Raw genomic sequence first — 24,991 nt, forward strand, 5'->3', positions numbered from 1 at the left:
TTTCATTTCTTATTTGGGTTATATGCGTCCTCTCCTGTTTTTATTTTGTCAGTCTGGCCACAGGTTTGTTGATTTTGTTGATCATTTCAAAGAACCAGCTTTTGGTTTTGTTGATTCTTTCTATTGTTTTTCTGTTCTCTATTTCATTTATTTCTGCTCTGGTCTTTATTATTTCCTTTCTTCTAGTGGCTGTGGGCTTTTTTGGTGTTCTCTTTCTATTTGTTGGAGTTTTGTAGTTAAAGTTTTGATTTTGTCCCTTTCGTCTCTTTTGATGTGTGCATCTACTGCTATAAATTGTCCTCTGAGGACTGCCTTTACTATGTCCAAAGGGTTTTGGTATGATGTATTTTCATTCTTGTTTGATTCTCAGAATTTTTTTATTCCATCTCTGATTTCTTCTATTAGCCAGTGGTGTGTAAGCAGGGTGTTATTCAGTTTCCATGTAACTGATTTTTTTCCCTTGCTCTTCCTGTTGTTAATTTCTACCTTGATGGCATTGTGGTCAGAGAAGATACTTTGTATTATCTCAGCATTTTGGATATTGTTGAGGATTGCTCTGTGGCCTAAGATGTGCCGTATTCTGGAGAACGTTCATGTGCATTGGAAAAGAATGTGTACTTTGCTGCTGTTGGGTGGAGTGTTCTATATACGTCTATGTGGTCAAGTTGTCTGACTGTGCCCTTTAGGTCTTCCGTATCTTTGCTGAGTTTCTTTCTAGATATTCTGTCCTTTACCGAGAGTGGTGTGTTGAAGTCTCCTACTATTACTGTGGAACCGTCCATTTCTCTTTTCAGTGCCATTAGAGTTTGTTTTATGTATTTTGGAGCCCTGTAATTGGGTGTGTAGATGTTTATTATGGTTATGTCTTCGTGATGGTTCGTCTCCTTAATCATTATATAGTGTCCTTCTTTGTCTTTTATGGTGGATTTTGTTTTAAAGTCTATTTTATCTGAGATTAATATTGCTGCTTATGCTCTGTTTTGGTAGATGTTTGCTTGATATATTTTTTCCATCCGTTTATTTTTAATAAATTTATGTCTTTGTTTTTAAGGTTTATCTCTTGAAGACAGCATATTGATGGTTCCTGTTTTTTTTTTATCCATTCTGTCACTCTCCATCTCTTTATGGGTGCATTTAGGCCATTTACATTCAGTGTAATTACTGATAGATGTGAGTTTATTGCTGTCATTTTGTAGTGTTTTTTTGTGGTGCTGATGTTTTCTTTGTTCCTCTCACTCTCCTGTGTTGAATTCCTTTTGTTTGTGGATTTGTTTTTTACTGAGACTTTATGTTTTTCTTCTTCATTTTGATGAGTAGTTTGTTCACTTTCTTTGTGGTTGCTTTGAAATTTAACCTTATCGTCCTAGATTTGAACCAGTCTATTATTACTTGGTATCGCCTTGCCTTCCTCTGCATTAGAAGATTCTATACCTACACTGTTTATTCCCTCTTTTATTGTTCTGATGTTGTTATTTACAGATTAACCTCTCTGGTTGCCTGTTGTAATTCTTTGGTTTTGGATAGTCCATAAGAGTTCATTTCCTAGGTTGGTATCTGGCTAGTACAATCCTGTGTCCTAGATTCAGCCTGTGGTCTGACGTTTGTTTTCAGATTGAAGAACTCCCTTTAATAAGTTTTGTAAGCTTGGTTTGGTTTGTATATAGTGCCTTAATTTCTGTTTATCTGGAAATGACCTAATTTCAGTATCATATTTGAACAAAAGTTTTACAGCATATGTTATTCTTGGCTGACAATTTTTTTCTTTCAAGGTTTTTTATATGTCATCCCGTTGCCTTCTTGGCTGCATTGTTTCTGCAAAATAATCCGAGCTTAGTCTTATTGCTTTTCATCTGTATGTGACTTTTTGTTTTTCTCAAGCTGCTCTCAGGATTCTTTGTTTGTCCTTGGTTTTAGTGAGTGTGGTTATGATATGCCTTGGTGATTTTCTTTTGGAGTCTATCCTATATGGGGTTCGTTGAGCTTCCTGGATGGTCAGCTTTTCATCTTTCATGATATTGGGGAAGTTTTCTGTCAGCAATTCTTCATGATGCTCTCTGCGTTTTCTGTTTTCTCCCCCTGTCCTGGAACTGTGATCACTTGCAAATTTTTGCTTTTGATCGTATCCCACATAATTCTCAGGGTTTCTTCATTCTTTTTTCTGATTTTTTCTCAAAGTTGTATCCATGTGTTTGTCTTCAATTTTGTTGTTCCTGTCTTCCATCATTTCATACCTGCTCCTCAGCCCTTCTATGACGTTGTCCATTTCTGAAATCTTGTTGCTTATCTTTTGGATTTGTAATTATTGTTTTTGTATGATTTCTAGTTGTGAATTTATTTTAGCATTTTGTTCCTGTATTATTTTCTTAAATTCTTCCATTTTTTTTTCTGTATTTTCCATGCATTTGTCTGTCGTTTCCATGAATTTGTCTATTTTTTTCCTCATTTTTGTCTGCTTTTTTATTCAACTCTTGGATAATTCTGAATAGTAGAGATTTGAATTCCCTATCAGGTAGTTCTAGTGCCTTTTCTTCTACTGGAAAGTCATCTGGTGTTTTATTTTGGACGCCTACTGGAACCATCCTGTCCTGTTTTCGTGTATGTTTTGATATTGTCTGCTGTCTTTGGGGCATTCAGTAGTTATTTTCCTTGTTTATTGATTGTAGATTTATTTGTTTCATCCTGCATTTTTGTTTTGTTTGGTTATGTCTGAGCAAGTGGGCTGTGCATTCTTTGTTGTTTGCTCGTCTGTGGGCACGATACTTTTCGCCTCCTTCTCCAATGGGCAGGGTCCGTCACTCAGGTATGGTACAGCAGGTCAGGTGCAGCTGAAGGGGAGTTTCTGGGATGGGTTTTTTGTGGCACATACTAGGGTCGACAGGGCAGGCTGGTAATCAGTGCAGGGCAGGTTCTGTTAGGCATTGCCTGCGCTACTTGGGGTTGTGATGTTCAGCACACAGTGAAGGTAGGAAGGAAGGAGGAGGGAGACTGTGATGTGTGGACCTAAGATGGTTATGGGGAAGAGGAGAGAGGAACAGGAGCCAAAAACATACACACGAACAAAAAAGAGTGCTAAGGGAACTTGCTATTGGAGTGGAGAGATGAGAGACTGAGAAATGGAGAAAAACAAAAATGGAAAAAAAGAAAACACGTAAAAGAAAAAATGTATAAATTGAGAAACTAGAGATGAAGAAAGACAAAAAGTAAAGAGAAGAAAACAAAACACAAACAAAAAAAAACAAAAAGAAAAAAAAAATGTCCCCAGAGATGTCGCTGTGCGTCTGCACAGAGTGAGGGAATATCTCCCAAGCCATGCAGCGCTGACTGGTCAGAAGGAGCTCCCAAGCTGAGAAAAGAAAAGCAAAACAATCAAACAAATCAAAACAGAACAAATCAAAACAGAACAAATCAGAGCAAACAAACAAACAAACAAAAAAGCCCTGGGGTCCCACCAGCATGGCGGCACTGGCTGGGAAGCAGTTCCACAGTCAAGTGGCACCTTGTAGCACCCCAGGAAGAAACAAAGATGGTCATGGAGCCAGGTATTTGAAAGAAAGGAGGGGGAGGTGGTGAGAGGTAAGGAAGAAATCTAAAGAAATGGAAAGAAGGAACACTAGCAGTCAACAAATGGCACTCATAGAGCTGGCCAGTGTGGGCCAGTGAAATCCATGTGACACCATGGTGATGCCAGTGCTTCCCGGCCAAGAGACTGTGGCTGCTGGAAGCAGAGGAGACTGAGTAGGGGTGAAGAAGGGTGGGAGCGGAAAAGCATATATCGTTGGTTACCAGTTGTTCCTTCCTCTGCTGGAAGGTCCGTGAAGCTGCTTTCTCGTACCCCCTGTTCGCCGATCTCTGATAGGAGTCCAAGATGGTGGATCCGTGCTGCAGTAGCTGATAGGGGACCTCTTCATGTATCTCTCCTCACTCTCTGTTCTCTGTCAGTTTCTGATTCCATTTGGTGCTTGGCTGAGTTCTTTATCTCTTTGTTTGGTGCTTAGAGTTTCAGGACTGACGTGTGACTCTGCTTGACTTAGTTTTTTGGATCTTTTCTGTGAAGGGATAGCACGGTCCTTCTGACTATAGCACCATGTTGCCCGGAAATCCTAAGTTCTTTCTTAAGAAACAATTTGTGCCCCTATTCAACTCATTCTCTTAAACTTGCAACTACATTACATCACAGAATTAATGTAATTTCTATTAACATGTGTAGTGTTATCTGACACTCAAGAGGAACAAAAAAGCATGCAGTTTATAAGTAGAATTAGAGAGAGGGCTGAGACAAGAGCCCTATGTTTTCTGTTCATCTTTATACAGTGCCTCCTTTTCCTTATTTGAGTTCCGAATTAATTGAAAACCACCTAAGTGGACAAGGTATCAACTTGGGAAGTACACAGTGGGCAGTCATTCTAGTCAATTAGTCATTCTTTGTTATTGTTAGGTGCTGTCGAATGTCATTCTAGTCAATTAGTCATTCTTTGTTATTGTTAGGTGCTGTCGAATTGGTTCTGACTCATAGCAACCCTATGTACAACAAAATGAAACACTGCCCTGTCCTGAGCCATCCTCACAATTGTTATGCCTGAGACAATTGTTGCAGCCATTTTGTCAATCTATCTCATTGAGAGTCTACCTTTTCTTTGCTGATCCTCTACTTTACCAAGCATGATGTCCTTCTCCAGGGACTGATCCCTCCTGAAAACATGTCCAAAGTGTGTACTTTGGACACTCTAGTCTAATTCTGCTCAAACAGGCTTCCAGTACCAACGTAGTGAGATCTGAACTGGAAATGCAGATGAGGAATCCATGATTTGGACCCTTGTGCAGGTAGTTAAGGAGATTTGATTTGTTAGACAACAGAAATCAATTGTAGTTGAGATGGATAATAACAAAGACAAATGAAATATTTAGGAAAATCAGTGTGGTTTTGGAATACAGAAGTAATTAGTCACTGAGATTTAGAGTAGTTAGGGAGTTTTTAGAATTTTAGAACTTGAAAGGACTCAAGTGATTATGTAGTCCAACTCACTTATTTTTAGATAATGCAGGTAAAACCCAGAAACTGTCACTGGTTTGCACAGCTAGTTAGATGTACAGCCTGCGCTTATCAAAGGTCCTCTGACTCCTAGCCTGGGGTTCTGTGGGTTACACTGACCTTGTCCACAGGGCAGCAGTTTGATGTAATTGGGTTACCTACAGGGTGGAAGTAGTCAGAAATAGAATAAAAGAGATTTGATAAATCTTGGAGAGTAAATGGATGAGATAGCTGGGGAATAGGCAGGAAATAATGAGCACTCTGAGGTTTCATATCTTGGCAAAAAAGAACTGTAATTTCCAGCATGTCAATGCAGATTTTGATATACTAGTTATCTTTGTTCACCTTTCTTTTCCCCCTATCATATTCACTCTTCACTGCTCCACGCCTTTACTTGTACCTCAGCACAGTGACCTTAATGGCCTTCATGACCAGGACTCCCTTTGAGTAGAATTCAACCAGTGGGACATACCAGGAGAGCAGAAGGTAGGCATGTGTCTCTTCACCTTTGCTGGATAACAGTGTTCTAGGGCTCAGTTCTTCTACCTCTATTCATAGCTCCTTTTATGCATACCCATGCCACTTTATGGTATCCACTCTCTGCTTGGGTTATAATGGCTATCCTGCTATTGCTACTCACTGGATGTTTCCTCATCCCCTATTGATTCCCTTTTCTCTGCCCATGCGCTTGTAAGTGCTCTTCACTGATCCTTTGAGTGGGTAATCTGTGTCCTGCTAGGACCTTGACTGCTACATTAGCTTTGCTGGATTTTCTCCACCCTTTTCCCTCTGTATTTTCCTCTTCACCCTTCTCTTCTTCAAGCAAATAATGAGTTATGTGTTCATTGCCTCTGGAGGGGGATATAACAGAAAAAACTGGTGAAACTTTCTAGTTTTTCTTTCCAAAGGCCTACACCTAAAGGGGGAGAGGATTTGAGGGCCATGTCCAGGAACCTGCGGATGATATATCCTGTGCATTAGCCCAAGATTTTGAATGTCTGCCATATGCAATGCTCCTTCATCTAAGAGTAGAAGTGGTCATGATAAAATACCTAGGAGAGCATGGTTCAGCATGGTTCGGGCCATTCAATTCTGACACCCTGTGTTTTCTCCAAGGAGAAGGCATAAAACAGTGGTCTGCACTCTTCTATATCATGATAATTTTTGATGCTTGCTGATTAATATAGAGTAAGTCCAACTCTAGTGCCCTCAGTGAGAAATGACAAAGTATTATTGGAGGCCATAACCCTCAGTTTCCAGAGGTATAAACAGGCAAAGCAAGTCATTGCCAGGGAGAGAGTAGTGACCAGGTCCTGCTCATGGACTTTGACTTAGAGTGAATCTCTATTTATATTCTTCCTATGATAGTGAGTGGTGGTAGAGTCACGTGTAAGATGTTTACAATATTTTGAGGGCAGAAACTTTATCAGTAGAGTACTGGGAAATCACCTAGTTGTTACCTGATGCTATTGTGAGTAGAAAATAAAAATTATATCATTGAAACTCCTTAACTGTTATCTGCCTCTGGATGTTCTGAACTATAATCCAACAAAAAAAAAAAAAAAAAAAACCTTAAGAGTTCTTTTTTTTGGGGGGGTGGGGAGGTGCAGCAAGGAAAAGTATCCCTCCCTGACTGGTGGTCATGACTTTGTCTAAAAGAAAGAGAATGTTTTGTTTAGAAGCCAATGGGAGATTGGGAAGCAAGAAGGAAATAGGGAGAAAGGAAGGGAGGGGAAAAAGGGAAAGAGAATAATAGAAAAAGAGAGTGACAGGAGTTGGATGGATAGGATCCTGAGAATTTATAGGACTCTGGTTCAATACCTAGTGGTGTTGGGGTAGAGAGAGTAAGACATTAGAAAAAGTGGCTTCATTGTTTGCATAGGATGAAAGGACAAACACGACCATGAAAAGATTCTCAAAAAAAAAAAAAAAAAAAAAAAATCAATAAGAACAAAAGAGACAACCCATAGTTAAAACAAAACAGAACAAAAAAACCTTACAAAATAGGAAATCCATATGGCAAATAAAGAAGTGAAGAGCTGTTCAGACTTATTTATAGCAGTACATACGACATACAGTCTTAAGACTTCCAAATGGTTTAAAAATTTGACTTTACCAAGTGTTGATAAGGATATAGAGAATTCTCAATTGCTGTTAATAAGCATGTAATTTTCACATAAATTTTAGGAAGCAAATTGATACTAGAAAGTCTGAAGACCCACCTACCCTCTGATCTAGCAGTCTACTTCTAGGTATATTACACAAGAGAAGCTTGTGTACATGTGCAAAGGTTATAAGTGCAAGAAAATAGTGACAGCCTGTTCATAAAAGATTAAAACTGGATAAAATACAAATGTTCCTCAACAATAAATAGGTAAATTTTGGTATCTTCATATAGTGGCATATGTTACAAGAAAAAGTCAAAACCTGTTGTCATCAAGTTGATTTTGACTCATAATGACCCTATATGACAGAGTAGAACTGCCCTGTAGAGTTTCCAAGACTGTACTCTTTATGGAAGCTGGATGCTACATCTTCCTCCTGTGGAGCAGCTGGTGGATGCCAACCACTGACCTTTCAGTTAGCAGCCGAACACTTAATCACTATGCCACGATGGCTCCTGGCATACTATGCAGTGAAAATAAATTATGGACACATATGATAAAGTAGGTGAATTCTATAAATTTCTTGATGAGACATACAAGCAAGACACAAACTAATGCTCTGTAGACCTTTATCTAAGCACAATTAAAAAAAAAAAAGTTCCCTCTGGGCACTGCTTTGCTGAATCCCAGAGGTTTTGGTATGTTGTATTTTCATTCTCATAAAGTCTTCATGGAGAAAGCAGATCAGAGGGATGGAGATAGAGGAAGAAAGAGTGAGAGGAAAGAAGAGGGAATAGGGTTAGCAAAATACAGAGAGAGATAACATTGTTTGAATGCTTGGATCCAGCTGTCCTTAAAGCCAGCTGGAAGCCTAAACTGATGAACTGCCACCGTGGGTTTCTGTCCTTTGCAACATCAGATGGCAAGCTGTAATGGTGGTATTCTGATGATTAATCTCAATATTCAGTTTATAACTCAAATGTTAGTTGAGTGCACTCTCTTTGATGAGCACCTAGGACATATCTGATATAACAGGCTCCCCAAACATGCTTATTGAAGGAAAGAGTATGGCTAGTCCCCAACTTACAACATATTCGAGTTATGGCAAACCACTTATGAATGTACTTTTTTTTTTTTATATCTTATGATTACTAATATGTACTACATACAATGTTGCAGCATGTAATTTGCTGATGTTATCGTTCTCAGATGTTCACTTGCAGATGTTCTATTTTACGATGTATTGTTCAAAATACTGCCATAGCAATAATAATGAAAACCGAAAAAAAAAAAAAAAATGAGGTATTTGACTTACAGAACCAACTTACGATGGAGTTGTTGGAACAAAACCCTGGAATGGGAGACTCAGAAGAAGCATAGTGAGCCCTTTCAGGAGCCCCATGTGTGAGCTTGGATTATTGGCAGGACTGTGGAGATTGACACACATTCAAAGCGGTGTGGTTGGTCGCCATCTATGAGCTGGGTGCCACTGTTTCCGACTCTGTCAATCAAGGGATTTGGTTGCCATGCAATGCACAGGCTGCCCTTGTTTTCTAAGAGGGAGAAGAAATTTCTAGCAGGGCTTTGACCCATAATTTTTCCCATTTCAGTTCACTCAAATTTATAAAATTGAGGTCAATTCTGGTTTTGCTTTCTCACCATGACTGAACTGGGAAGAACTGGTTCGAAGACTTGGGGAAATCCAGTTGGAGCCAGGTTCACTTTCTGAGGTAAGGAGACAGAGCTGAAAGTCCATGAAGACAAAAAAGTCTAAAATTTAATGGATGGAGTTCCAGAGAGGAGAAAGCTGCACAGAGAGAATTTTCTAGAGAACTTCAGAAATCCCCTCAAGTATCAGTTAAGTACTGATCAGGGCATGTGTGTGAGGAAACTTCCCAAGGTCTGTGAAAGCACGACCCAGAAGGAGTACTTGCCTTTCTCTCTTAAAGCTGGAAAAAGTGCTTGTTCCCACAAGCTGGAACAGGGAAAAACACTAACTAGACAATAGATAAGTGGTGTTATGGATTGAATTATGTCCCACAAAAATGTGTGTCAACTTGGCTTGGCCATGATTCCCAGTATTGTGGGATTGTCCACCATTTTATCATCTGAAATGATTTTTCTATGTGTTGAAAATCCTAACCTCTATGATGTTAATGAGGCAGGATTAGAGAGACAGAGGACCTCATACCACCAAGAAAGTAGTGCCAGGAGCAGAGCTCATCCTTTGGACCTGGGATCCCAGTGCTGAGAAGCTCCTAGACCAGGGGAAGAATGATGAGAAGAACCTTTCTCCAGAGCCAACACAGAGAGAAAGTCTTTACCCAGAGCTGACGTCCTGAATTCAGACTTCTAGCCTACTAGACTGTGAGAGAATAAACTTCTGTTTATTGAAGCCATCCACTTGTGGTATTTCTGTTATAGCAGTACTAGATAACTAAGACAAGTGGTAACTTTGGTGAAGGGTAAAACAGCACACAGTACTGGGGAAGCCAGCACAGCTTAACCAAGGCAAAGTCATAGAAGCTTCATGGATACATCCAAACTCCCCAAGGAACCAAGTTACTAGGCTGAAGGCTGGAGACTATGGTCTTGGGAGACATCAAGCTCAACTGCCATAACATAGTTTATAAAGAAAATGTTCTATATTCTAGTTGGGTGAGTAGTGTCTGGGGTCTCAAAAGCTTGTGAACTGCCATCTAACATACTCCACTGGTCCCACCCTGTCTAGAGTGATGGAGAATGAAGACAACCAAAGACACAATGGAAAGATTCGTTCAAAGGACTAATGGACGACAAGTACCACAGCCTCCACCAGACTCAGTCCAGCACAACTAGATGGTGTCCAGCTACTACCACAGACTGCTCTGAGATGGGTCACAACAGGGGGTCTCGGACAGGGTGGGAGAAAAATGTAGAACAAAATTCAAACTCACACAAAAAGACCAGACTTACTGGTCTGACAGAAACTGGAGAAACCCTGAGAGTATGGCCCCAAAACACCCTTTTAACTCAGTACTGAAGTCACTCCTGAGGTTCACCTTTCCACCAAAGATTAGACAGGCCCATAAAACAAACAGTAATACATTTAGCTCAACCATGTATACGAGACTAAATGGGTACATCAGTCCAGGGGCAAGGATGAGAAGGCAGGAGGGTACAGGAAAGCTGGATGAATGGAAATGGTGAATGGAGAAGGGGAGAGTGTTGACCTTTTGCGAGGCTGGCAACCAATGTCACAAAACAATATGTGTATTTGTTGTTTAATGATAAACTACTCTGTAAACTTTCGTCTAAAGCACAATTAAAAAAATTCCCTCTGAGCACTGCTTTCCTGCATCCCAGAGGTTTTGGTATGTAGTATTTTCATTCTCATTTGATTCTAAGTAATTTTTAATTTCACTTTTGATTTATTACCCAATATTTTTCTAGTAATGTGTTATTTAGTTTCCATGTATTTTATTTTCCTTGTTCTTCCTGTTATTGATTTCTAGTTTCATACCATTATGGTCACAGAAGATGCTTTTTATAATTTCAATCTTTTTAAATTTATTGAGGCTTACCTTGTGGCCTAAAATATGGTCTATTCTGGAGAATGTTGTATGTGCGTTAGAGAAGAATGTCTATTGTGCTGCTGTTGAGTGGTGTGCTCTATATATATGTGTATGAGGTCCAGTCGGTTAATAGTATTATTTAGATCTTCTGTATCTTTACTGATTTTCTTTCTAGTTGTTCTGTCCATCGTCAAAAGTGATGTGTTACAATCTCCTACTATTGTTGTAGATCCAGTTCTCTCTTCAATTCTGTTAAAGTTTGTTTTATAAATTTTGGAGCTCTGGCATTGGGTGCATAAATATTTATAACTTATTTCTTCTTGGTGAAGTGACCCTTCAATCATTATATAATGTCCTTCTTGGTCTCTTATAATGGGTTTTCACTTAATGTCTATTTTGTCAGATATTAATATTGCCACTCCTGCTCTCTTTTGTTTACTGTTTGCTTGGCATATTTTTTTCCCCATCCTTAGATTTTTAATTTGTTTATGTCTTTGTGTCTAAGGTATGTCTGTTGTAGACAATGTATTGATGGGTCATGTTTTTTATCCATTCTGCCACTCTCTGCCTCTTGACTGGTGCATTTAATCCATTTACATTCAGTGTGATTATCAATAGGTATGAATTTACTGCTGCCATTTTGTTACCCTTTTTTGTGGTGTTAATAATTTCTTTGTTCTTCTTTACTTTCTGGGTTGAACTTTTTTTTGTATATGGATTTTCTTTTCCTTTCATTTATTTATATTGTTTTAGATTTATTGAGTCTTCTACTTTTTTTTGGTGAGTAGATTTCTTACTTTTCTTTGAGGTTACCCTGAAGTTTACATTTATCATCCTATATTTAAAACAGTCCGTTGTATACTGAAATAGCCTTGACTTCCTCTCCATGTGTAAGTTCTATAACTATACCATTCATCTCCTTTTATGTTTTGAATTTTTCATCATTTATATCTTTATACCTCTGGTTCCCTTTTAATCAATTTTGTAGCTTTATTTTACTATTGTGAAGTTTTTACATTGCTTGGTATCTGGGCGATGCTGTTGTGTGTCTTTATTTCAGGTTGTTGTATGATGTTGTTGGTTTCCTAACTGTAGGACTCTTTTTAATATTTCTTGTAGTGCTGGTCTGGTAGTTACAAACTCCCTTAATTTCTGCTTATTAAAATGTCCTAATTTCACCCTCTTATGGAAAGACAATTTTGCTGGATATATAATTCTTGGTTGGTAGTTTTTTTTCTTTCTGGGCTTTGTATATATCATCCCGTTGCCTTTCTGGCTGCATGTTTTCTGATGAAATATCAGCACTTAGTCTTATTGAAGCCCCTCTATAAGTGATATTTCGCTTTCCTTGAGCTGCCCTCAAAATTCTTTCTTTGTCTTTGGTTAAGGAAAGTTTGATATGCTATTTCTTGGTGAATTTCTTTTGAGGTTTATCCTGTATGGGGTTCATTGAGCTTCTTGGATGGAAAATTCTCATCTTACATGATATTTGAGAAGTTTTCTACATTATGTCTTTAGAAATACTCTCTTTTCTCTCTTTCCCTTCTAGGATTCCTAATATGTGTATATTCTTCTTCTTGATGATGTCCTACATAAGCCTTAGGTAATCTTCGTTTTTCTTAAATCTTTTTTCCATTTGTTCCTCTAACAAATCAGTATCAAGGAACTTGTCCTCTTTTTTGCTGATGTTTTCTTCCATTAATTCAATTCTATTTTGGGTCCTTCCATTGAAGTGTTTATTTCTGATATTTTACTGTTAAGCTTCTGAATTTCTAGTTGTTCTTTTTGTAATGTTTCTATTTCTCTATTGAGTTTGTCATTTTGTTCTTGTATTATTTTCCTGAATTCTTCTAGTTTTTTTTTTCTGTTTTCCTTGATCTCTTTTAGGAGCTTAAATATTAGTCTTTTTAATTCCTTGTCAGGTAGTTCTATTATCAGTTCTTCCTCAGAAAAGTTTTCCATCCCTTCATTTTGCTTGTTTGTTTGAGCCATCATATCCTGTTTCTTCATATGATTTATAATTGACTGCTGTCTTTAAGTCATTAAGGTTCTATTTTGTTTGTATATTTCTTTATTGATTTTATGTTTCTTTGTCTTATTTGTATTGTTTTGCTTTTGTTTTGATATATGGAGCTTAGCTTTTCCTCTTTCTGTTTATATTGTCTTCTTTCCTTTGTACTGTTTTAACTGATGTTGTTTTGTAGTACTGGTCTGTGTATGACTACGATGCTTTTGGTTGGTTGGACTGTGTATGAGTTTGGTACTGTCAATTGACTGGGTGTGTTTTCTTCTCACTGGTGGGTATGGTGGGCCACACACATAGGGGTCCTATGTTGTTAGGCGCGTATGACTTAGAGGATTGCATTGTGTGAGAATGGTCCTTTTCCTGATGTGAGGCTCCAGGTGTCCGGTGGTCAGGATCCTTTCACGGCTCTTGAGAGATATTACATTCTTTCTGTATTGGCATCAGCAGTTAGTGCAACCCGGAAGTGCAGTATGGGTCACAGGGAAGGGAAGGTATGATGGGGTGTGGGGGCCTGCGTGGCTGGGGAGGAGTCAGCAGGCGAGGGCATGGGGTGGTGTCCCAAGGTGGTGTCAGCAGGGCATGGGATCCCACTTGGCCAGGGGTAGGTCAGCAGAGTAGGGCCTGGGGTTCCACTTGGCCCGGGGTTTGCTGATGGGACAGGGCATGAGTTCCATTTAGTTGGGAGGGGTCTTTGAGTGGGAGGGGGAGGAGTGGAGTCCCGCACATCCACTATGTGGGTAGGGGAAGAATGGAGCCTGCCTGGGTTTGCACAGACAGCCTGCACCTCAGGGAAGGGAGGGGCATGGGGTGAGGACTATGCGCATTAGCGCAGACTGCCTGCACCTCAGGGAGGGGAGGGGGCAGAGTGGGGCTTGTGGTCCTTAGCACAGACAGCAGGCACCTCTAGGAGTGGAGGGGAGTGAGGAGAAGCCTGCAGAGACAGGATAGGATGGTGGTTTGCACAGTGCTAGTTCTGGGAGGAGGGCTTCAAGATGTTACTCTGCAGGTTGCCTTTTTACTGGGTGTCTTCTGTCTAAATGAATGGGCACCACCAGTGACAAGCAGTCCCTGCACTAATTCCTAGGTCTTTCCCTTCTTACACTCACCAGAGGGGCTAGAGTTCATGTCCATCCTTCTGTACCTCCCCTTTGCTCCTCCGCAAATGTACACTCTCTCTCTATTCTGTCCCCTACCCGTAGGCTCCGATGATTCAGTCTGCCTCACTTTGCTCTAGTAACACTTCCCTATGGTTCCCTGGCTTCAAAGCTATACCACTCCCACACATCACCCTCTCAAGGGTGCCCCATCCCAGGGCATGTTTTATCTCTCTGGGGTTATTTACACAGAATCTCTGACACCAGCTATGTTCTCCTTGACGTTGCCCACCTGGGCTCCTCACTCGGGATTGTTGCTTGATGCCATCCCAAAATATCCCTGCAAGCTGGTGTTGTTGATCCGTGAACTCTGTTTTCCACTGGTCTCATTCTGTCTCTCCTTCCAATTTGTGCTCAGTCTGTTCTTCAACTCTCCATTTGATGTTCTGGGATCCTCAGTCATTATTTGTGTCTATTTTACTGAGTTTCTTGAGTCTTTGTTGTTGAAGTCATTATGGTGCCTCTATCTAAGCCTCCATTTTACCAGAACCTTGCCAAATTTTTATCAGGTGTTATTCATTAAATTTAATTTATTCTTCAGTACAAGTTTATGATATACATATTATCCCCATTTTACAGTTGAATAAAAAACAGTTTTAATACTTTTAATGGAGTTTTAAATCAGTTCATTGGACCACAATGGCCCGAAGTTGGTTAATTTTGGGTTTCCTCAAATGATAAGACAGTATGTTGAACAAGGAAGATTAAATTAAGTTCATTCATTACTCTGTATTCTGTAAAGTGGACTAGAAAACCCTTTTCCCTCCCTATCTTTGACAGTCAGATAATTTATTTTATCAATGAACAGTCTTTGGCCATCCTCTACTTTTTCTTATGAGGGGAAGAATTTCTGGTGTTAATTCAGGACAACTTGAAACTATTTTTACTGTAAACATGTCAGATTGAAAGTGAAAGCAGGGACCAGCTCTTAGTTTCTGGGAAATGGACTAGATGCTAAGAGAACAGCTTCTAGTGTAACAAGTTGTAAGCAGTTTTGTGTGTTTTAATTTTATGTCAGGGCTGCTTGAATAATTCTCTAGGGAAGTTTTCTTGTCAATTCTGCATAAGAGGAAACTAAATATTTCTACTTTCCAGTTTTCTTGGAGCTGTTGTCTCTCAAATCCTTCTATCCTTCTAATAGATGGTCATGGATCAAATTATCTCACTATTTAGCATTGTTACATTAAAAAACCTGTACATGTGTATAGGCCTAGAAAAAGGCTTAGAAGAATTTGTACCAAAATATTAAGTCCACTTAATTCACACCAACAGGTGAGGACTGTTTTCAGGAAAATTTTTGCATTCATTCATTCTTTCCAGATTTTATTAAGGACCAGCCATATGTTATCGCTATTGAGAGAGTCATATGTCAACAATAAACTGGATGTGGCAGTTTAAGGAAGAAGTGAGAGAAAGAAAAAGAACACTCGGAGCCTTCTGACCTTTTCCAGTATAAAATATTCCAGTCAAGGCAAATAGAGTCTAGTTTCAAAGTTCATAACTTCTCCCCCAAGCTCAGACTTGCCCATGGGATTGGAAGGTGGGAGTGGCAGTGGGGTCTGCCCTTTCACTTCTCCCTTCCTTCCCTTAATTTTTAGGATCAATTTTTTCTCTTACAAAATATTGGAGATAGTTTAAAGGAAGAAATTAGTAATCTTCTTTTTTAGTGTATTTTTCAATACTTCTTACCGAGTTTGCTCCTGTACATAATAATATGTATAGAAGCAAACTTAGTATGAAGTATTATGTACTTATTATGTCCTGTATAAACTTTGAAGGCGTAATTTTTCACATCCTCTGCAATACCAGGGGTTATTCTTTCATGTCTTGGTTAAAATGGTGAGGGATTTATTCTTTCACTTCTTGGTTAAAATGGTGGAGAAATGATAGCTTGTTCTTTCAATAAACAATTTCTTTTTTTTATAAGTTTTTTTGAACATATTTTAGTATTTTTAGTATTTGTATGCAATTGCTATGATTTATATTAAAATATTTTGCCCATTTGTTTTCTGAGAACATAGATTTAAAAAACCCTTTTGCATAACTGTTTATGCATACACAGGCACAGAGACAGCAAAGATTAGAAGAAGAGTGTTGAAGAAAAACTGATGCTACGAAGGATTGTTGTGGACTATCTCTGATGCCTGAAAACCAGTCACCTTTATTTTTAACGTGTTAATGAGACTCATTTACATATTTTATATAAATATGCATGTAATTTCTTATGTACTATATATGTCTATGCACTTATTATTTTCTGTATAAATCAAATACACCTTCTCTTGCTGCTATAGCATCATGGAAAGATAGCTGGACACAATTCTATAATATTTGGAGCATATGTCTCTTAAAAAATAGGTACATAGTCTTTAAATATCAGCTACATGACATATACTCTGATAGGTCTGGGAGACATCGCTACAAGGTCATTAGTCAGTGTTAAGGTCTGTAAAATTGCATTATGAGGACAGGCACGTGACCTGGAAGGATGTGTCACACAAATCAATACTTACTGGATCAAGAAAACAAAGAGTGGCTTCAAATATGGTCCTGAATTTTAAAGTTCCATGAACGTGCTCTGAATTTCAGGTATGAATGTACTGATATGAAGCTGCTTTTAACATAAAGAACTCCATTTCTGCATGCTTTAGGGGCACAGCTGTGGGGATTCATTTATTCGTCTGGGATTAATAATTCTCTTATACAATGGAGGCAGGGTCACATAGTTAGAAAGGTGTCGTGGATTGAATTGTGTCCCCAGAAAATATGTGTATCAATTTGGCTAGGCCAAGATTCCCAGTATTATGTGATTTTCCACCATTTTGTCATCTGATGTGATTTTCCTTTGTGTTGTAAATTCTATCTCTGTGAGGTGGATAAAATGGGATTAGCAGCAGTTATGTTAATAAGGCAGGACTCAATCTATAAGATTGGATTGTATCTTGAGCCAATTTCTTTTGAGATATAAAATAGAGAAGTCAGAAGAGAGACAGGGGGGCCTAATACCACCAAGGAAGCAGCACCAGAAGCAGAGTGAGTCCTCTGGTCCCAAGGTTCCTGCATGGAGAAGCTCCTAGTCCAGGGGAAGAATGGTGACAAGGATCTTCCTCCAGAGCCCTCTGGATAGAGAGAGAAAGACTCCCCCTGGAGCTGATGCCCTGAATTTGGACTTCTAGACCACTGGACTGTGAGAGAACAAACTTCTGTTTGTTAAAGCCATCCACTTGTGGTATTTCTGTTATAGCAGCTCTAGATAACTAAGACAAAAGGCAACAGACAATATACATGGGTGTAGAGAGAGAGTGTGTCCTGTGTTATCCGCACACAGCTAGGTGCTGAGAGGTATGTGAAAATTATTTTTACATAGTGATTGCCCTAAAAAGCATTTACTCTACTGGGTGAGATGGACTTTCACCCATAAATAAAAGCAAAGGGATGGAGGGGACAGGGAGGAAGGAGCACTGAATATCATAGTAGCCAGCCTCAAGACCACACACTGGAAAATTTAGAAACTTTTAACCATGAGAATTTATTTTGATAACAATTATGTCAAATTTACTTTTTTTAATAGCTAGACAGTTGTTCTTATATACATATATTTAAATTTGTTTCTCCAACATACATTATTCTTTTCTCTTTCTGTTTATTCTTATTAAATATACTCAATACCTCACTTTAAAATGACTATAATTTATAGTTTGCTTTGATATCTGGCAGCAGAACTCTTTCTCAACGCATTGTTTTGGCTCTTCTTCCCAAACAATTCCTCTGAGAGACAATTAGGACCACTAGGTGAAGACCTTCCAGAATTTTTTAATATTAATATTTTAATATAGCAGGCAAGTATTAATTGATTTATAGATAATTAATTTATTTATAGATATTTAATAATTATATTGCTTTAAATAACTTACAGATAATTTATAGTTATAGAGTTTTATAGACATTTGTAGATAATTTGAATGCATAACCCCTTGGTTTTCAACCCTGAGGAAATACGTAATTGTTAAAAATCTAAATTCTTCCCCTCTTATGTAAAAATTGTTTTTCTATTTATCCTGACCACTCAGTCAAGAGATTCTTGCTGGATTTGTGTTTTACAGACAGGGAAAAGGATATAATAGGAAACAATAGCATCTCCTAACCCATCATCCCATTACGTGTATTATGGATATACTGACCTGCAGATTTGTGGCCTCTTGTGGAGCTAGGAGGACTGGGGAAAGACCACATGATGCTGAGAAATTATCCTGAAGAGAGCACTCAAAAGACATGGTAAGGCCAAATCTAACTGTGAGTTACGGTAAGAGGAAGATCATTGACTACATTTTAAAGTACAATTTAAATGTATAGAATTTTTGATCACAATATGTGGGCTACGACCAAGAACTATAGTAAATCGTAATGATCACAATGTCTGTCAAGGGCATGACACTAGGATTCACCATTAGGTATGATTTAAGCTACTGGACAAGTGGCTTTTCTTTATCAAGCCATGTCTACCTTCCTCACTTTTAATTTTGCTAAGAATTTGAAAATGTTTTGCCACTCTCTAGAAAATATTTTAAAATCATAAAAACAATGCAAGTACAAGCAAAAAAAAAAAAAAAAAAACCATACACATAACAATGTAGGTGACAAAATTAGAAGACTTCACTTAAAATGGACTAAGTTTAGGACAGCTAGAATCTAACCTCCATGAAATCTAGAGGTAGGGCATTGATGGAAATGGTTAAATGTGTAGCTGAAGAAACATCATTATAATTCCAGATTTCTTTATTCTTTCTTTTCTGAATACCTCACGTGTATTTTCTTATTCTCTTAGTCTAGTGTCCCTAATGTTCCCAGAATGGCTGCTGTAGTTCTGGACACCACATGTTGACTCAATATGTTGAGAAAGAAAATGTACTGTTTTTTTGTTTTTTCCCCATGTATTCTTTATTCTCTGTGAAGAAAACTTTTCCCAGAAGCCCTGCTACAGCCCTGGGACCATAGTACAGAGGCATGAAATAACTACAAGTTACATAAACCAAATAAATTTTTAATTTTATATATGTATCTATGAACTTCCCACTTTATCAGGTGAGGAAATTAGCACCTCTACACAGCCCTCCCCCTCTCCTCTTTAATGATGGAAAAATTCAGCTTCATAATCAAAGAATATGTACTATGAAAGAGATGGATTTATTCGAGGAAGGAAGGGTCAAACTCTTTAAATGACCATTTTGTGTGAGATCTAATCAAATTCTGAAAGAAGCAAAAGACATACCTCCCCCTTATTCCTTGGGTTGATGGGTTTGGGGGTTTGTACACTTATATCTAAAAGTATTGATGATCTACTTTGTCTTCATTTGATTTCTCACCACTGGCTTTGTTTGTTTGTTGTTTAATTTAGGATTAGAGTTAGATTCAGGTTGATTTTCATGGTTAGGATTAAGTTTAGGACTAGGGCTAGGGTTAGAGGTAGGTTTAGGTTTAGTTTAGAATTAGTGTTAGGTTTAGTGTTAGTGGTAGGCTTAGGGCTCCACAGCACTGTTTTGAAGTTTGAGCAGAACTATTCACTGTCCTGACTGCGCCCTCCTATGTACCTGCAGTCAAGGTTCTTCACATATTCTATAAAGACTGATCACTCTGCAGCTGTGGCTTTACATTACATTACATTGTACTACCTACCGTCCAAATACCGTTTACTAAATATTTTATATTCCTTCACTAATGAAAATGCCAAATTTTAAACTTCTGTATGACCTTGCATTGATTTACAAACTTTCAAGTATTTTATCGCTGTTTGAATATTAAGCTGCCAGTGCCACTGTGCTAATTGTTGGGATGTTTTAGTGTATAGTTAGAGCTAATCCCTCCTTATTAATTGTCTTAGTCATCTAGTGCTGCTATAACAGAAATACCACAAATGGAATGTTTTAACGAAGAGAAGTTTATTTCCTCACAGTCAAAGTAGGCTAAAAGTCCAAACTCAGGGCATCAGCTCCAGGGGAAGGCTTTTTCTCTCTGTTGGCCTTCTTCTATTCGGTATTCCCCTGGACTAGGAGCTTCTCTGTGCTGGGACCCCAGTCCAAAGGACACGCTCTGCTCCCGGCACTGCTTTCTGGATGGTATGAGGTCCCCAGTCTCACTGCTCACTTCTGTCTTTTATATCTCAAGAGATTGCCTCAGGACACAATCCAGTCTTGTAAATTGAGTCCTGCCTCACTAACACAACTGCTGCCCATCCTCCCTCATTAACATCATAGAGGCAGGATTTACCACACATGGGAAAATCACACACTACCGGAATCATGGCCCAGCCAAATTGATACACACATTTTTTGGCCACATAATTCAATCCATGACATTAATCATATTTTTTTTCTAATTGCACTGGAGATTTTTATTTGTGGTTTTCCATATAAATTTTAACTTCAACTTGTCTACTTCCAAAAATATGTGTGACATACTTATTTAAATCACATAAAATGTGTATGTTGGTTATAGCATATTGACATTTTATTTCATCCATTTTTATAGATTTTTACATCTTTCTACTAATATTTTAAATATTTTTTCATAAGAATTTTACATACTTTTTTTTCCAAGTGACTTTTATTAAGGAATTCCAAACCTTGTCAAAAAATTAATCAATTTTAATGTAAATTTGTTTTTTTCTTTTTTTTTTCTAACATGCTTTAGGTGAAAGTTTACAGCTCAAGTTAATTTCTCATATAAAAATTTATACATATATTGTTATGTGACATTAGTTGCAGTCCCCACAATGTGACAGCACACTCCCCCTTTCCACCCTGGGTTTCTTGTGTCCATTCGACCAGTTCCTATCCCTTTCTGCCTTCTCATGCTGCCTCTGGACAGGAGCTTCCCATTTGTTCTCGTGTATCTGATTGAACTAAGAAAAACTCTCCTTACCAGTATTATTTTTTGTTATATAGTTCAGTCTAATCTTTGTCTGAAGAGTTGGCTTCAGGAATGGTTCTAGTTCTGAGTTAACAGAGTGTCCAGGGGCAGTAGATTTGGGGATTCCTACAGTCTCTGTCAGACCATTAACTCTGGTCTTTTTACATGAATTTGAGTTCTGCTCTACACTTTTCTCCCACTCCTTCTGGGACTCTCTGTTTTGTTCCCTGTCAGGGTGTCATTGGTGGTAGCTGGGCACCATCTAGTTCCTCTGGTCTCACGCTGTAGAGTCTCTGGTTTATGTGGACCTTTGTCTCTTGGGCTAATATTTTCCTTGTGTCTTTGGTGTTCTTCATTCTCCTTTGCTCCAATTGGGTAGGGACCAATTGATGCATTTTAGATGGCTGCTTGCAAGCTTTTAAGACCCCAGATGCCACACACCAAAGTGGGATGCAGGACATTTTCTTAATAAACTTTGTTATGCCAATTGACCTAGATGTCCCCCAAATTTTATATACTTCTTGATAATTATATTCTACAATATTTCGTATGTTTTGTTGCTAATTGCAGATTTGGTTTTTTTTTTCCATTACATCTTTTAACTATTGTTCCCCATTTCTTTAAATTAATTTCATCAAAATTAAGTTTGTATTTTGCTATGGCAGTTCCTGCTCTTGTTTAGTAATCACTTTTTATTTTTAAAGTTTTTTAAATGAAATTAATATAACAGATATACACAAAATGAGCTACAACATAACAAAAGAAGGCTCATTATCAAATTTCCTCAACAGGAATTCTAAGCTCATTTATTAAGTAAGCTGAGATATTTCATTATTTCAGCGAATAGCTCAAGGTCCTGAAGTGATACTGTAGATAGTGCTCTGAAAGCCTCCTCAAGGAGCCGTGAAAACCATGAGCGTTCATTGTTCTTAGTTTTTTCATACTCTTCTTGTTGTCGATCCGTCTCTTTCTTTAACTTCTCATATTGCTTTCTAAATCCTTGCATAAGCAGTTCTTCTTGGATCTATAGAGGGGAAAGAGTAATTTTTGAAAAACCAATTATGAAAAGTCTGGATTTTGTCTTTACAACTTCATCAGGTGTAAGTGAATGTATCTGTTTCTCTACAACATTAGAGGGCTCTTTGATGGAGCTATGCAATGTCTACATAGTTTGGATCTGGATAGTGAGAGTATTCATGGTCTATACCAAAAACAAAACCTGTTGCCGTCGAGTCGGTTCCGACTCATAGTGATCTTACAGGGCAGAGTAGAACTTCCCATAGGGTTTCTAAGACTGTAAATCTTTATAGAAGCAGACTGCACATCTTTCTCCCATGGAGTGGCTGGTGGGTTTCAACTGCTGAACTTCTGGTTAACAGCCAAGCGCTTAACCACTGCGCCACCAGGGCTCCTTTCTCAAAATTCCCCCAGCATCATCTCACTGAGGGTGGCGAGGCTCAAGGCTAGGTCAAGCCTGAGAAAGGTCCCCGGAATGTGTTCCAGCCCAAATGATGCCCTTTAGGAGGAAATGTAGGTTTGGTGTGAAATAATTTTTGGTTCTACTTGAGAGAGCACGGCCACATACATCTTTGTTAGAATAATGGGAACTACTGACCCTATTAGATAACACTTGTTTTCAAGCTCCATGTTGGGTCAAGGAAAGAATTCTCCTCATTTTATAGGGTGACTCAGGCATATATAGAAACAAATGCAGCAAGTTTTAGAGCTTCAGCTACTCTATTTCATATCAGGTCACGTCTAATACTTTCAAGAGCATATGAATCTATTTGAGGTCTCCTGGAGGTTTTACCCAAGATTCTAAGGGCTTTGAGACTATAGATCAAAAGCCCTGTTAAATTGGATCATAATGAGACCATCCTAAAATCACCACAAATAGCAGCCCAACACCCCAGGGGATGTTATCTGTCTTCTAAAAAACTAAAACTACAGAACGTGCTGCAGGGTTATGTATTCAGCATGATCCGGATGAATTTGAGGTTTTAGTGAATCGTATCCATTATGTGCTTCTTTCTGAGATCATGACTTGCTTCAAATTATGGTCCTTCTCTTCCTGAGGTACCAGGGCATTGTACTTCAGGCACTACCCAGACCCAAGTAAAACTTACCTTCAGATTATGCTCCAGTATCCTTTCCAGCTCTCTCAGGAGGTTTTCTCTTTCTTTCTTTATCTTCATTTCCAGTTGGGCTATGTGTTCCTGGAAAGTTCTCTGTTGAGCTTCCATCTTTTGCTGCTGCTCCTGGTTTTTATGTTTTAGCAGCTCCTGTTCCTTCTCAGCTGCCTCCTTCTTGGCCTGCTCCACTGCCCCATGAAGGTTGTAGAGAGGGAATAAAAGACAGTCAATGCCTGTGCTGTGCTGTCCTGAGATTAGAGACACTTAATTGAAAGGAAGGTTTGAAATCTCTAACTCTACCCGTGTCTTCACCACCAAGGACATTTTCAGAATGTAATGAGAAAGGTCCTGCCTGCCTGGGTGAATGTACAACCTCAACTCCCCTCATTATTTTCAGATTGTGCACAGTTCGCATTCTTCAGGAGAGGAAGCTCATTGTTTCAGAAGATCTTCCTGTCAAATCTGTCAGAGGGCATTGCAGGAACCTCCCCCCTGCCTGTGAACTGAGTCCTGCCCCTGTACCTGCTATGGCCTTCTCTGCATCCGTGAGGCCTTTGTCTGACTGCAAGATGGATTCTTCTATTGCTGCCTGTGACTGCAGGAATGTCTGGAGGACCTCGTTTGCCTGAGGAACCAACAAGGAGCAAAAACATGTCAGGCAACAAAGATCTAGCTTCTTGTTGGGACTTTGTTGTTCAATAAAATTAAAAATCTGACCCAATAAAATTTGCAACCTGCTTAGAATCACCTAGTATTTCCTTTTTTACTGTGGCCATAGTATAAATTCCAAGCCCATTTTTGGGACATGAAAACCCTCAACACGGCCTCATTCCTAGCTGTGCAGCCTCCTCTCCCAGATGCCACTGCTCATCCCTGGAAACAGTCAACCAGTTCTACAAACATATGACATTTATTGTTTTTATATATTTTCACAGTCTTTTTCTTCTGCCTGTATACTATCTTACCTATTATCAACAAGGATAACATCTATCAATGTTTCTACTGGTATCTCCTACCTCCTCTTGTAGGATGTTTTCCTAGGATGCCTTCCCAAATTGTATTGGCTGCCAAATACTCTGAGCTGCCCTACCAGCTCTACCACCTGCTGACTGTGTGACTCTGGCAGCTTATTAACTTCTCTGTGCATCGCATTTCTCAATTGTATAATATGGATAAAAATAGTACCTAATTCATAATATTATTGTTAGGATTAAATTAATAATCCAACAAAAGCACCTAAGGCTGTGCCAATAAAGAAAGTGAATACTCAATATGCGTTAGCCATCATCATCATCATATTCTGTGCATGCTAATATGATAACTCTTAGAATGCCATATTCAATTGCCTATATATTTGTCTTTTTTTCAGATGCGATATTAAGCACCTTACAAACGAAATTGAGTCTGAAATCTTTATATCACCTGTATGAGGAAGAAAAACTATCATATTGCTTGATAAATGAAAGAAATGTTCCCTTTCTTCTGGATTCCTAATTCTAAATCCTTTCTTTGGGAAAAAAAATAGTTCTGGTCTCCTCTAGAGTATATAACTAATTGTGGATATAAAAACTAAAACTGTTAGGAAATAGTTATGCTCTGCTTTCTCCCCACAATAGGTGTTGTGACCTTAGACCTTCTGCCTCTGCTCTGCTGGCCTTTCCCCTAGTCCTTTATTCCTCACCTTAACTCCTTTCCTGGGCACTTGTGCATAGTCTTGTTCAACCTTTTTCTTTGCTTCTAAGTAGAGAGCGTGTCCTCCAGGAACAGAGAAAATACCTCTTGAAATATTTTCCATCAGGGGCTCTGAAAGCTGCTTAAGCTCAGCCTGGCAGTATTTGTCAGATGCCTCTTCATTCTGTAGCACAAAATCCTCCATCTTCTCCCCTATGATGTCCTGTAGGGAAACGTAGAGAAATACAATGGAAAGAAGCTGTTAGAAGGACTGGTCCAACTATGGTCCTCTTGGAAGAAGCAGCATGACAGTCTCAGAGTGGAACAGGACATAGAAAAGACTATGATCAGGAAACATGTGTTAGTCCCAGATCTGACCAATTCTCCGTGTGTTTTTTGGAACGTTCTGAAATC

General features: G+C 38.7%; 1 protein-coding gene and 1 long non-coding RNA gene across 5 annotated transcripts in view; one reads left to right on the forward strand and one right to left on the reverse strand.

Moving 5' to 3' along the window:
- The window catches only part of LOC111820997 (uncharacterized), a 34,891-nt gene extending 11,478 nt beyond the window's left edge, over positions 1–23,413 (forward strand). Inside the window, exons 2-3 of the long non-coding RNA XR_002824479.1 lie at positions 17,972–18,143; positions 23,304–23,413. This is a non-coding gene — a long non-coding RNA (uncharacterized LOC111820997). The remainder of the gene's footprint in view (positions 1–17,971; positions 18,144–23,303) is intronic.
- LOC101353155 (guanylate-binding protein 1-like) overlaps positions 21,183–24,991 on the reverse strand; it is a 37,036-nt gene continuing 33,227 nt past the window's right edge. For all 4 annotated transcript variants that reach the window (XM_023733373.1, XM_023733372.1, XM_023733371.1 and 1 more), the window contains exons 19-22: positions 24,588–24,800; positions 23,429–23,531; positions 22,901–23,094; positions 21,183–21,798 (exon numbers count right to left, since the gene is read on the reverse strand). In XM_023733373.1, coding sequence (XP_023589141.1) covers positions 21,577–21,798; positions 22,901–23,094; positions 23,429–23,531; positions 24,588–24,800 — 732 coding nt within the window. In that variant the 3' untranslated portion in view covers positions 21,183–21,576. The remainder of the gene's footprint in view (positions 21,799–22,900; positions 23,095–23,428; positions 23,532–24,587; positions 24,801–24,991) is intronic.

The sequence above is a fragment of the Trichechus manatus genome, unplaced genomic scaffold (genome assembly GCF_000243295.1).
Source record: "Trichechus manatus latirostris isolate Lorelei unplaced genomic scaffold, TriManLat1.0 scaffold00058, whole genome shotgun sequence".
In the NCBI taxonomy this organism is placed as follows: Eukaryota; Metazoa; Chordata; class Mammalia; order Sirenia; family Trichechidae; genus Trichechus; species Trichechus manatus.